The following is a 12,248-nucleotide window of genomic DNA, read 5'->3' as shown; positions in this document are numbered from 1 at the left end:
GGAGAAATACTTCTAAAAACACCGGTTTGACTCTGCCTAGTGGTTCCACATGTGAATAACAAAAAAAATTCAAGGGAAATAATATGTTAGTGTTATTTCATGAAAACCACTGCAACTTTGGCAGTTTTTCTGCTATTTATGTGGTTTTACCCAACATGAACTGATGCTGGGGAAAACTGTGGGTTTTGGTGTCACCACTGAGGATAAGAACATTCCTTTCTTCCGCATAAGTCTTATATGGCCGTTGTCTTTGGCATAGCCAGCTGGGTTACATGCATATTTTTTTTCCATCCAAATTACTCCATTTAGCAACACATGTTTAAGAAAAGTCACCAATGTACTGTTTCCTTCTTTTAGTTTCCAGTCATAATAGGCAGATTTGCCCTGAACTAAATCTGATTGTGCTAATTTGAGTTTAATGAATATTTCCCAATCATACGCCCCTCTCCTCACTCCCAGGGGTAAATTCCTCTGCCCCATGAACTTATCTGGGGCCACATGTGGTTCAAAAAGTGGCCACTCAATGAAATACTTTCTTTCTCATCCCAGAGTCTGTAAATATTATCTTGCATGGAAAGATGTGAGTAAATAAAGGGCCTTGAAAGCAAGAGCTTATCCTGGATTCTCCATGTGGGCCCTAAGTGTCTCTTTATAGGAGAGAGGCCGAGGGAGCTTTGCCACACCCAGGGGAGAAGGTGACGTTGGAGGCAGAGACATAAATGATGCAGCCACGAGCCCAAGGGACACCTGGAGCCACCAGGAGGTGGAAGAGGCAGGAAGGATCCACCCCTCAAGTTTCTGGAGGAGGTGAGGCTCTGTCAAAATCTTGATCTCAGACTTCTGGCCTTCAAAACTGGGAGGATAAATTCCTGTGGGAAGACCCCCATTTGTAGTGATTTGTTAGCCTTGGGAAGCTAACACACCGGGGGCTCTCACTGGCTGATGGTAGGTGGGTAGAAGGGACAGTGCCCATTTCCAGAACAAGAGCTTCTGGTGCAGTAAAGTTACCTCTAGCTTTGCACATCTCTCCTGCGCCCTGAGACTTGCTCAGCTCAGAGAGAAAATGAATGGGAGCTGTAACCTGGAGCCAGCAGCCACGGTGCCCAGCAGCCCTGGGGCTTGCTTGCTGCTGAAAGTCACCAAGGCTGTGTTTACGCGGCATTATTATAGAAGAAATGCTGAGCAGGGAAAGTGGTCCCTACGTCATATGGTAGGAGACGTCACAGAGGCCAGAAACCAGCCCTCGTCCTTGTGGAGTGAGACCACTGCCTGTTCTTTTGTTTGTTTGTTTTTAATAGACTTTTTAATAGCAGTTTCAGGTTCACAGCAGAATTGAGCAGAAAATACAGAGTCCGCACATAGCCCTCCCCACCCGCACATATATACTCCCCTACCCTCAGCATCCCTCATCAGTGGCATCCCTCATTTGGTACAATCAATGAACCAACATGAACGCATTATTATCAACCAAAGTCCATAGTTTACATTAGGGTTCACTCTGGATGTTGTACATTCTATGAGCTTTGACAAATGCATAATTATTGCCTGTTTTCATATAGATTGTGCTACTACACGTGGAAATTGGCAGCTGCATTCAATAAGGTATTACCAATAATAGTAAAAAAAAAAAATGATAGGCTTAGAAAAGAACTTGGCTCATTTACAGCTAGGGGTGAAACAGTAGAGAAGGCTGATTCCAGGTGTGATCAGTCAGGATTCTCCAGAGAAACAGAACCAATGACATATATAAAGAGAGATTTATTAGAAGGAATTGACTTACACAACTGTGAGGCTGGCAAGTCTGAAATCTGCAGGGCAGGCTGGAGACCAGGGAAGAGTTGGTGTTGCAGTCCAGGCTCCAGGAAGTCTGAGGTCATCAAGGTGGGCTAGTCCAGTATGACTGATATCCTTACTCAAAAGGGGAAATTAGAACACAGATCCTTACAGAGAGGCGGCCATGGGAGGACACAGGGAGGAGATGGAGTCTGTATGCCAAGGAGAGAGGCCTCAGGAGAAACCAGGCCTGCCCACACCTTGATCTCAGGCTTCTGGTCTCCAGAACTGTGGGGCCATAAATTTTTATTGTTTAAACCACCCAATCTCTGGTACTTTGTTTTGCTGGCCCTAGTAAATTAATATCCCAAGACTCTGGATAAACACTCTGCTCCTGGTAACAGTTTCATAAAATTGCTTTACTATTGCTTATAAGCTCTGGGCAGGGTACTCTTGAGAAGTTTTGTTGGTGACAAACACCTGGAAGACATTTGTTGTCATTTGTTGATGAGTGTGATTGATTATATCCCTGAAATATTAAACCAAATTCTTTCAGTCAGCTGGGATGGTCTAAGAACTGAGAGAAATATTTACACGTGAAATGATACAACAGTTTAGGTTTTTTTTTTTTTTTTTTTTTCCAAAATAATCTGAGTGAGAGAAGGGTAGAGGTATAAATGAGTCAAAATTGGTCTGAGGCTGATTGCTGAAGTTTAGTTCGTTTTACCATTTTGTCTATTTTTGTATATATTTCAAATTTCCCTTTTTTTAAAAAAAGAAAACTCAGTTATTTAATACATTATTTTGGTTCTCCTTGATTCTCACCCACAAAGACTTTGAGGTCACTTTTTTGGCCTGACCCTGATCAGATGGTCATAATCAAAGTTACGGTTTATATATATGTTTAGCATACATTCTAGGAGGATGTAATTTTGGGGTTTTTTTTATTCTTATTTTTATTGACGTGTAGTCAATTTACAATGTTAGTTTCAGGTGTACAGCAAAATGATTTAGTTTTATATATATATATATATATATATATATATATATATTTCTTTTTCAGTTGCTTTTCCATTGTAGTTCATTACAAGAAATTGAATATAGTTCCCTGTTATACAGTAAGTCCTTGTTGTTTATCTGTTTTATATACAGTAATGTATATAAAATCCCAAACTTCTAATCTGTTACCCCCCCTTCCCTCCCCTGGTAACCACAGTTTGTTTTCTATGTCTGTGAGTCTATTTCTGGTTTCTGGTAAATAAAATGTGTATTTTTTTTAAGATTCTACATATAAGCTACATCATTTGATAGTTGTCTTTCTCTATTGTACTTACTTCGTTTGAGATAATAATCTCTAGGTTCATCCATATTGCAGCAAATGGCATTATTTTATTCTTTTTTATGGCTGAGTAATATTCCATTGTATATGTATATCATATCTTCTTTATCTATTCATCTGTTAATGGACATTTAGGTTGTTTCCATGTCTTGGCTATTGTAAATAGTGCTGCTATGAACATTGGGGTGCATGTGTCTTTTTGAATTACAGTTTTCTATGGATATATGCCCAGGAGTGGGATCGCTAGGTCATGGTAATTCTATTTTTAGTTTTCTCAGGAACCTCCATGCTGTCCTTCAGAGTGGCTGCACCAATTACATTCTCACCAAGAGTGTAGGAGGGTTCCTTTTTTCCCACAAAGGAGGGTATGATTTTGTTATTGTCCTCATTTCTTTGCACTGAGAGATGAGTTGAACACATTTTGTATCCATATATCACCATACTATTTGCTCACTCCAGCTTCCCACAGGTCTCCAGTGATGGCCATATTCATTCATGCAAACAGGCAAAAATCCCCTACCCTCAAAAAACTCAGAGAAATAATAGTATCCTCTGCTTCTGCATTAGGGTTCTCTGGCATACCCCAGTTTCAACATGTGATTTTTTTTTTCCAAAAGAAACTTCCAGCTTTGTTATACCCTCTTTTGTTAAGCCATCTGTGAATGTCCCTGATGAGAATGTGAACCCTACCACTTGTAAAGGAATGAGCTTCATTTTTGACTACATTTCCTCAGTGGTTTGAATAATGGGCAACTAAATAGGTCCTAAGGGGAAATTTGAAGTCTGGGGTAGCAGACTGCAGCTTCTGCCTTCCCAAGATCTCCACTTCCTAGTTCCCAGAACCTGTCAGTAAGTTCTGTCACATAGCCAATGGGACTTTGCAGCTGTCATTAAAGTTATAGACCTTAAGATAAAAGATTATTCTGGGCTTTTCAGTTTAACTGCAAGAGCCCTTAAAGGCAGAGAACTTTCTCCAGCTGGAGTAAAGAAAGATATAGGAAGGAAGTCAGAAAGATTGGAAGTTGGAGAGGACGTGGCCTGCCCTTGTTGGAAGGGATCACCTGAAGAGCATGAGGAGGAGTGCAGGCAGGTTTTAGGGGAAAATACACCCCAGCACTCACAGCTGGGAAAAAAAAAAAAACCCATCCTACAGTCACAATGAACTGCCAACATTCTGAGTGAGGCTGAGGGCGCAATTATCCCCCAAAGGGAAACATGCAGACACCTTGAATTGAGCTGGTGAGACTCAACAGAGGATCCAGCTATGCCTGACTTCTAACCTGCAGAACCTCAGAATAATAAATGGGTTTTAAAGATGTGAGGGCGAGCTGGCTGTGACATATGTCACCTCATTGATCGCCACGGTTGATTCGTCTTATCTGGCTGGCTAGGCGGGTGTCCTCTTCCTCCCTCACCACTCTGTGTGCATCCCTTGGGAAGATTTGCGCGCTCGGTGGAAGAGGACGACCATCCGTGATAGTTCTCGGTCAAGGGTATACAAGTAGCTGCGCTCCCCTGCTGGAATCTCCAAACAAGCTCGCAATAAATGGGTTTTAAGTCACTACATTGGAGGTAATTTGTTACAGCAGCAAAAGAAAACTAATATGAAGTCTGTTTTAAAGAAAGCTGGGAGAGTTTGGATTAATAGAGAGGCTCTTGGAATTTGCTTTAGAAATAAGAGCCCCTTTGCAGCTGGTAAACCTGGAAGAGATCTGAGCATCTTGGGATGCAAAGTCACTGGGTCCTGTGTGTTCCTTCTTCTGCACATCAGTCACATCTCACTGCTAAGCCTCCCTAAGTGCAGAAATGTACTTCCAGTGGAGACAACACAGGTCCTTGAAAAGGTGGATGGTACATTGAACATCTGATTGGACTACAGAGAACATTTAAATAAGTATCAGCAGTTCAGCTTTCTAATTGGATAAAACAGGGATGCCAACCAATCAGAACACAGATACTTCCAGAGGCCCTTCAGATGGCGCCTCTGCCAGGAACTCTTGTCACCACAATGAAGCTGGGCTACTCACAGGAAAGCAGAGACTTTTCAACATGGGGATATCTATAAATATGACTCATGATGTTGATATATGAAATAAGTTCATGATCATTACTGTTAAAAAAAGAAATAGCAGGCCCCAATTGTCTTAGATCCCATGTCAACATATCAAAATTGACTCCCTAACCTAAATGCAGTTTCAGCCTCTCCCAAAAATGTGACCTTTCAACAATCTATGTAGAATTACCCAGTCAGCGCTAGTGAGGTCATCTGCCTGATAGACCACCCGCTTCCTCCAGAGGAAGGTGACCTTGCCCGAAATGATCAGCTCTTTGCTAGAATAATTTCCTTGTCCCACTTCCTTCTGCTTTTAAAAGACTTCCATTTCGTACAGCCCCTTGGAGTTTCTACATGCCAAGATGGAATGCCGCCTGATGCATGAGTCTATATGCCAATTAGATCTTCAAATTTACTCAGTTGAATTTTGCTTTTTAATATAACTAAAATCATTTTTGCTAATATTGGATAGTTCTTGCCTTAAATATTTACTAAATTTGATAGCTATCTTTTTAATAAATAGTAAAAAAAATAATCAATTCATGATTTCTTGATAAAACAAGTAGCTCCCAGAGGCCCAGCATGAGGTATGATGGTGATTACCTGACTGACAAGGAGGTCTTTATTCTAAAATATTGGAGAATGTAGAAAAAGAGATTTTTTTTTTGATTTTTCAAAGTTTTGGGGTTTTTTGGGGGGGCAAATGGTATATACTTCAAAGCATTTGAAAGTATTTAATACCTGGAAACCCTAGCAGTGTATCCAAGGTATGGTATGGTATGGGTCAGCATCATCAGTGTCACTTGCAAACTTGTTAGGGACACAAACTCTTGGGTCCACCCAAGACCAGCTGAATCAGGCACAGGATGAGGCCAGCCACCTGCTTTGCAAAGCTTTTCAGGTGTTTGGATGAATGTTAGCATTGGAGAGCCACTGCCCTAGACAAACAACTCAATATTAAACTTGTTTTCTGAATCAACATGCTATGTTGTTACATTTCCTGCTAGAAACTGGAATGAAGTTTGATGGGTACCGCAGTTTTTCTCTTGATAGCAGAGGGCCATTGGTTCCAATGCTTGCCTGGACCTGGCGTCCTCGGTGCCCTCAGACATGGCGTACTTGGCCAGCTCAGTGGGCGGCAGCAGCTGCGTGCTGTCTGCACCTTTCTGGAAGTGACACCAGGCAGGAGTGTGCTCAAAAGGAGATGTCATTCATAAAAGAATTCGTCTCTCTTTAAAAAGATTTAATAACATACCTCCCCCACCTCCAAATTTGAATGCCAGTAATCTACAGGATCCAATTCAATGCCCCCAACTTGTCAAAAAGGTTCCTTCACCACTCGGCCCTGAAATTTCTCTCCAATTAACACCTCCCATACTCTCACTAAGACAGCTGCCTTCATTTCATTTAACATGTTCTCAAACACCACAGCCCCTGTGTTTGAGGCTTTTGCTTTTTTCCTTTTCTTTTCTTTCTTTCCTTCTGAAAAGGTGTGTCTTTGTCAGAGTTGTCCAGAGAAACAGAACTGGTAGGAAGAGATTGATTATAAAGAATTGGCTCATGTGATTACAAAGGCTGAGAAATCCCAGGGTCTGCTGTCTAAAAGCTGGGGGCCTAGGAGAGCAGATGGCATAATCCAGTCCAGATCTGAAGGCCTGAGAACCAGGAGGACCAAGGGCAGGAGAAGATGGGTGTCCCAGTTGGCCCGTCAATCAAAGGGGGGGAATCTTCCTTTTTGGACCTTTTGTTCTATTCAGGACCTCGAGGGATTGGAGGATACCCATCCACTTTGGGGAGGGCCATTTGCTTTTCTGAGTTCCATCTATTCAAGTGCACCTCATCCAGAAACACCCCACAGGCACACCCAAAATAATGTTTAGTCTGGGCACCCCGTAGTGTAGTCAAGGTGACACACAAATTAATCATCACAAGATGCTTTCTGCTTTTCTTTATTTTCTGAGGTGTCTGTGTATTCTCTGAGTTTTCCTAGGATCGGAGGCCTGCAATGAGCAAAGCTAGGAGCTGTGACCCCCAATCCATCCCCTGCTTCACGATACATCCTGACCATCTTCAGCCTTGTACAAATGTCAGGCGTCAGTTGTCTTCCTTAAGGTGGAAGTTGACAAAGAGGAGAAAGTGTCCTCTGTTGCACAGAGTCATTGCCTGGAGTGGGATGCACAAACTTCGACCTTTAGGGAAAGCTGTGTGTATATGTTCACTAATGCCTAACCATGGGATAGCAATTCCCTCCCTGATAAACTAGGGCCAAGCCACACGGTGGTTGATGTTGACCATATCTGTGAGTTTGTCCCCCAGAAAAATCACAGATATTTCTGTGTCTCCTTATAGAGGTTTCAGCTTTCAGCTGCACACATAAAAAACTTGGAGTCATCCCTCCCGTTATTGCAAGAAAGGCTAAACAAACTGAAAGTTAATGACTTCTTTGGACCCATCAGAGAACTGAGGTCTCAGGGCCTCCCCCAAATCAGGAGAAACAGGAATATGCAGAAAGTCATAGCTTTGATCTCTTTACCTGGGGCAGAGGCAGCTGGAGCCATAAACAGGAAGAAGCCCTTTGGTCATTATGATGAATGCTGGAGGCCAAATGTTACCTGCCCTGAGAGCAAATAGCCGCTAAGGCCCTCAGGCTTAGGAGGCCCCATACTAGGATTCCAATTCCAATTCTGAGGCATGGCTTCTTCCCTACTACCAAGCAAGTAACTCAATTCTGACACTACCTACCTAGGCAGAGCATCAGTTCCCCCAGGTTAAGGGCGCAGTCCTACAAGGCTTCTCCCTCCTGGGACACCAATCACAATTTCAGGATGTCACCTGTGCTTCTGACTCACTGGCTATAGATCAGAGGTTTCCATGACCCCCTTCTCAGGTTTAATGAATGGCTAAAGCAGCTGACAGAGCTCAGGGGAACATTTTACTTACCAGATTACCAGTTTATTACGAAAGAATAGAACTCGGGAACAGCCAGATAGAAGACATGCATAGGGCAAGGCACGTGCACCCTCCTGGTGCATCACCCTCCCCAAATCTCCATGTGTTCACCAACCTGGAAGCTCTTGGAACCCTGTCCTTTTGGGGTTTTATGGAGGCTCCATTACTAGGCATGAGTGATTAAATCATTGGCCACTGGCAACTGATTCAACCCCCAACCCTTCCCTGGAGGAGGTGGGGAACGGGACTCTGTAATCACATGGTTGGTTCCCCTGGCAATCACATGGCTGAAGCCCCATCCTTCGGGGCTTCCCAAAATCACTTCATTAAGATATCAAAAGACACCTTTAGTGCTCTTACCATGGGAAATACTAAGTGTTTTAGGAGCTCTTTGCCAGAAACAGGAAAAATAGACCAAATTTATACTTTTTGTAATAAATCACAAGATCACACACTGTCATTGGTTTTACCTTTCAGGGATCTCACCAATTTTTCTTTGTAAAAATTGGAGAAAGATCTCCTCCTGGTTCTGGCCAAGGGAGGAGAAAGGCAACCACTGTGAAATACACCTAGAGTGTTTTCCATGACAACAGGACAGACGAAAATAAAGACCTCAGGAGAATTTGAAGGTTCTGGTGCTGAGAGCTACAATAAACAGTAAACACAGCTGAACTGCAATCCAGAATAACATATATCCTCACATTCAAAGCCAATTAACTATAGTTAATCAGCACATCATGTCAAGCTTTCAACTAAAAATACCAGATATTCCAGAAGGCAAAAAAGACAGTCCAGATTGATAAACAAGCATAGAACCAGGCTCAGGTATAACACGAGTGTTAGAATTATCTATCAGACCAGAAATCTAAAACTGTGATTAAGATGTAAAGAGCTCTGATGACTAATTATGGACAGTATGCAGGAACCCATGAGCAGTGTAAGCAGAAAGATGAAAATGCTAAGAAAGAATCAAAAGGAAATGCTAGAAATTGAAAACATTGTAACAGAAATGAAGACCGCCTTTGATGGGCTCATCAGTCTATGGTGTAGAAAAGAATCAGTGAACTTGAAGAAATGTTAATAGAAACCTTCCCAAACTGAAATCCAAAATGAAAAAGGAATAATGATAATAATAAATAGAAAACAGACTATCCAAAGACCTTGGGATAATTACAAAAGGTGTAGCATACATGCAATTAGAATAGCAGAAGGAGAAGAGAAGAGAGAATAGAAGAGATCTTTAAATAATGCCTGAGAATTTTCCCAAAATTAATGATGGAGACTAAACCACAGATCCAGGAAGCTCAGGGAACACTAAGCAGGATAAATAGCAAAAAAAAAAAAAAAAAAAAAAATCCATACCTAGGCACATCATATTCAACTACAGAAAATCAAAGATGAAAAAAAAACCTTGAAAGAACCAGGAGAGGGGGAACACCTTACCTATCGAGAAATAAGGGTAAGAGTTACATTGGACTTCTCAGAAATCATGCAAGCAAGAAAGTGTGGCATGAAATATGTAAAATGCTGATATAAAAAACCCCACCAACCTAAAATTCTGTATCCAGCAAAGCTATTCTTCAAAAGTGAAGGAGAAATAAAGACTTTCTCAGACAAACAACAATGGATGGAATTTCACCAGTAGACCTGCTTTGCAAGAAATGTTAAAAGGAGTTCTTCAAAGAGAAGGGAAATGATGAAGGTCAGACATGCTGATCTACATAAAGAAAATAAGAGTATTAGGGAGGGAATAAGTGAGAGTAAAACAAAATCCTTTATTTCTCTATTCTTAGATGATCTGATAACTTTTAAAATAGTAACAGCAACCATATATTGGATGATAATGACAGCAATGTTATAAGGCATGGGAGGGAAGAAATGGTAATACTCTGTTATTCCTGTTTATAGGTTACCTGCACTACTTGTGAAGCAAAATAGTGTGATTTGAAAGTGGACTTACACTGGTTATAAATATGTATTTCAAACTCTAGGGCAATCATTTTTTTTAAAGTTTAAAGAGAAGCATAATTAATTTACTACGTAGATAAGACATGGAATCATATCACAGTACAGCCATGACAGAGATCTCTAAAAATCCTTAATACTCATAACCACTTTGAAATGACAGTACTTACAAGTCTTCCCCAAGTAGAACGTGCTATTTAATGCACTGATAAACTTGCGTATTTATAACTGCATGACAAATGTATACATATTTTGATAATAAATGAAGACTCACAGAAATGGCAAAACCTAAATGCTTTTATGTTAGGTGGAACAAAGAGAGGCAATTGTGAAAAAATAAATAAAATATATGGGGGAGCTACAGGAGGATAAGAATTATTTCAGCAAGGTCAATTTGTGCAGAATCCGCTTTGATCTTAATTCCCTGTCCTGGATGATAAGACTGTTTCTTATCCTGGTATAGGGCAGGCATCTTTCATGTGGGAGTTTTAACTCCTGTTTTCAGGAAGAAAAAGAATGATCTTACATCTGCTGTTTTTCAAGTGCCTTTAACGCAAAATAACCCTTGCACTGAAATGGCATATTTTGGGATGGCACATTCTGCCACCCTTCAGCTGTGGCTTTAAGATCTGCAAGTATCTCGCAGGGTTAGGCAAGGGGGATTCTCTCTTATAGGGAGAAGTGGAAAAGACTAGAAAGAACTGGGTGTGGGGAAGTGAGATAACAGGGCGGCCAATGGGACAGTGGGTCAGGGGAGGCTTGACCCTGAGGCTGGCCAGTTCCCAGGAAGGGCCAACGATCAGGGTCGAGGGGAAGGATAGACACTGAATCAAAGCTGAGCAAATGAGCAACTTGTTCAGATCCATCAGTCGGGACAAACAGTTCAGGTAATCACGCATGAGGCAAGGATGGGTATTTGCAGGGTCTGTGCTTGGTCCATCATGGGTCAACAAGGGGACATTACGAGTCTCATCTTAGTCATATGGGGGGAAATGTTCTTTCCAGGGCACAAGGGATGAGAGAATTCCTTCAGCCATTAGTGAGGAAAATTCAAACGTCACTACTTATGGGCCAAATGCGGAGTGCAGGCTTCTGGAACTTTCTGCCCCTCCCCCCCCCCATGGGGGAGGAAAAGGAGACTGCTGAGGAAAAACAAGGGAGCTGGGCACAAAGATACAACATCCATGGCAATGCAACACCTATGATGACGCCCACAGCGAGGCAGCTCCGACACATAAGTCTGTGAGCAGGTCTGTGAGTTCCAAGACACCAGACTGTGAGGCCAAGCCCAGTAAAGTGAAGATAAAGGGCAGGCAGCTGAGCGGAATGCCCCACGGACCAATCAGAGCTCAGCCTGCCATCACGCCACCTGACAACTGGCCAATGGGAAGGCGGCAGCCTCTATAAAAGCGGGCACAGTTGGCCACTTCGGCGATTGACGGCGGTGGAGCTTGACGGCGGTGGGAAGGTGACAGCGGTGATACTCTGGGCGGTGGTGGAGCCATGGCTCGCACGAAGCAGACGGCGCGCAAGTCTACAGGCGGCAAGGCACCACGCAAGCGGTTGGACGCTAAGGTGGCTCGTAAGAGCGCACCTGCTACCTGTGGCATGAAAAGGCCTCACCGGTTTCGGCCCGGCACTGTAACGCTGCGCGAGATCCGCCGCTTCCAGAAGTCCACGGAGCTGCTCATCCGCAAGCTGCCGTTCCAGCGGCTGGTGCGGGAGATTACCCAGGACTTCATAGCGGATCTGCGTCTTCAGACCTCAGCTGTGATGGCGCTGCAGGAAGCGTGTGAGGCCTATCTGGTGGGTCTTTTTGAAGACACCAATTTGTGTGCCATCCACGCCAAGCGTGTAACTATCATGCCTAAAGACATGCGGTTGGCAAGGCGTATCCGTGGCGAGCGTGCTTAAGCGCTGTGCACGCAGCTTCTGTGCTCACCCCAAAGGCTCTTTTCAGAGCCACTGCCTGCTCTCCAAGGGTGCTGTGCACAACTTGATTGTAGTTAGCTCCTTCTGTCTTAAGCTAACCAGGGAGCTATGTGGTTGCATGCTAACACCGTCCCCTTAAAAGGATTTAACTTAAGGAAATCATTGATTAGTCCCTAGTATAGTGCTTGAGGGAGGGTATCCTGCTTTGCAAGGTAGTTTTTAGAATAGCTGGACAAT

At 42.9% G+C, this 12,248-nt stretch overlaps 1 protein-coding gene across 1 annotated transcript; it reads left to right on the top strand.

The window, feature by feature from the left end:
* Window positions 1–11,524: 11,524 nt before the first annotated feature.
* On the top strand, window positions 11,525–12,010 carry H3-4 (H3.4 histone, cluster member). Its single transcript, XM_064484584.1, has one exon. It carries the CDS (start codon window positions 11,583–11,585, stop codon window positions 11,991–11,993), a length of 411 nt encoding a protein of 136 aa, XP_064340654.1. The 5' UTR covers window positions 11,525–11,582; the 3' UTR covers window positions 11,994–12,010.
* The last annotated feature ends 238 nt before the right edge of the window (window positions 12,011–12,248 follow it).

Source organism: Camelus dromedarius, chromosome 3 (genome assembly GCF_036321535.1).
Source record: "Camelus dromedarius isolate mCamDro1 chromosome 3, mCamDro1.pat, whole genome shotgun sequence".
Classification (NCBI taxonomy): Eukaryota; Metazoa; Chordata; class Mammalia; order Artiodactyla; family Camelidae; genus Camelus; species Camelus dromedarius.
This window is presented reverse-complemented; position numbering and strand designations above follow the sequence as displayed.

What these genes read in the sequence shown, in the direction of transcription:
- H3-4 (XM_064484584.1), top strand. Translation starts at nt 11,583, where the DNA reads ATGGCTCGCACGAAGCAGACGGCGCGCAAGTCTACAGGCGGCAAGGCA.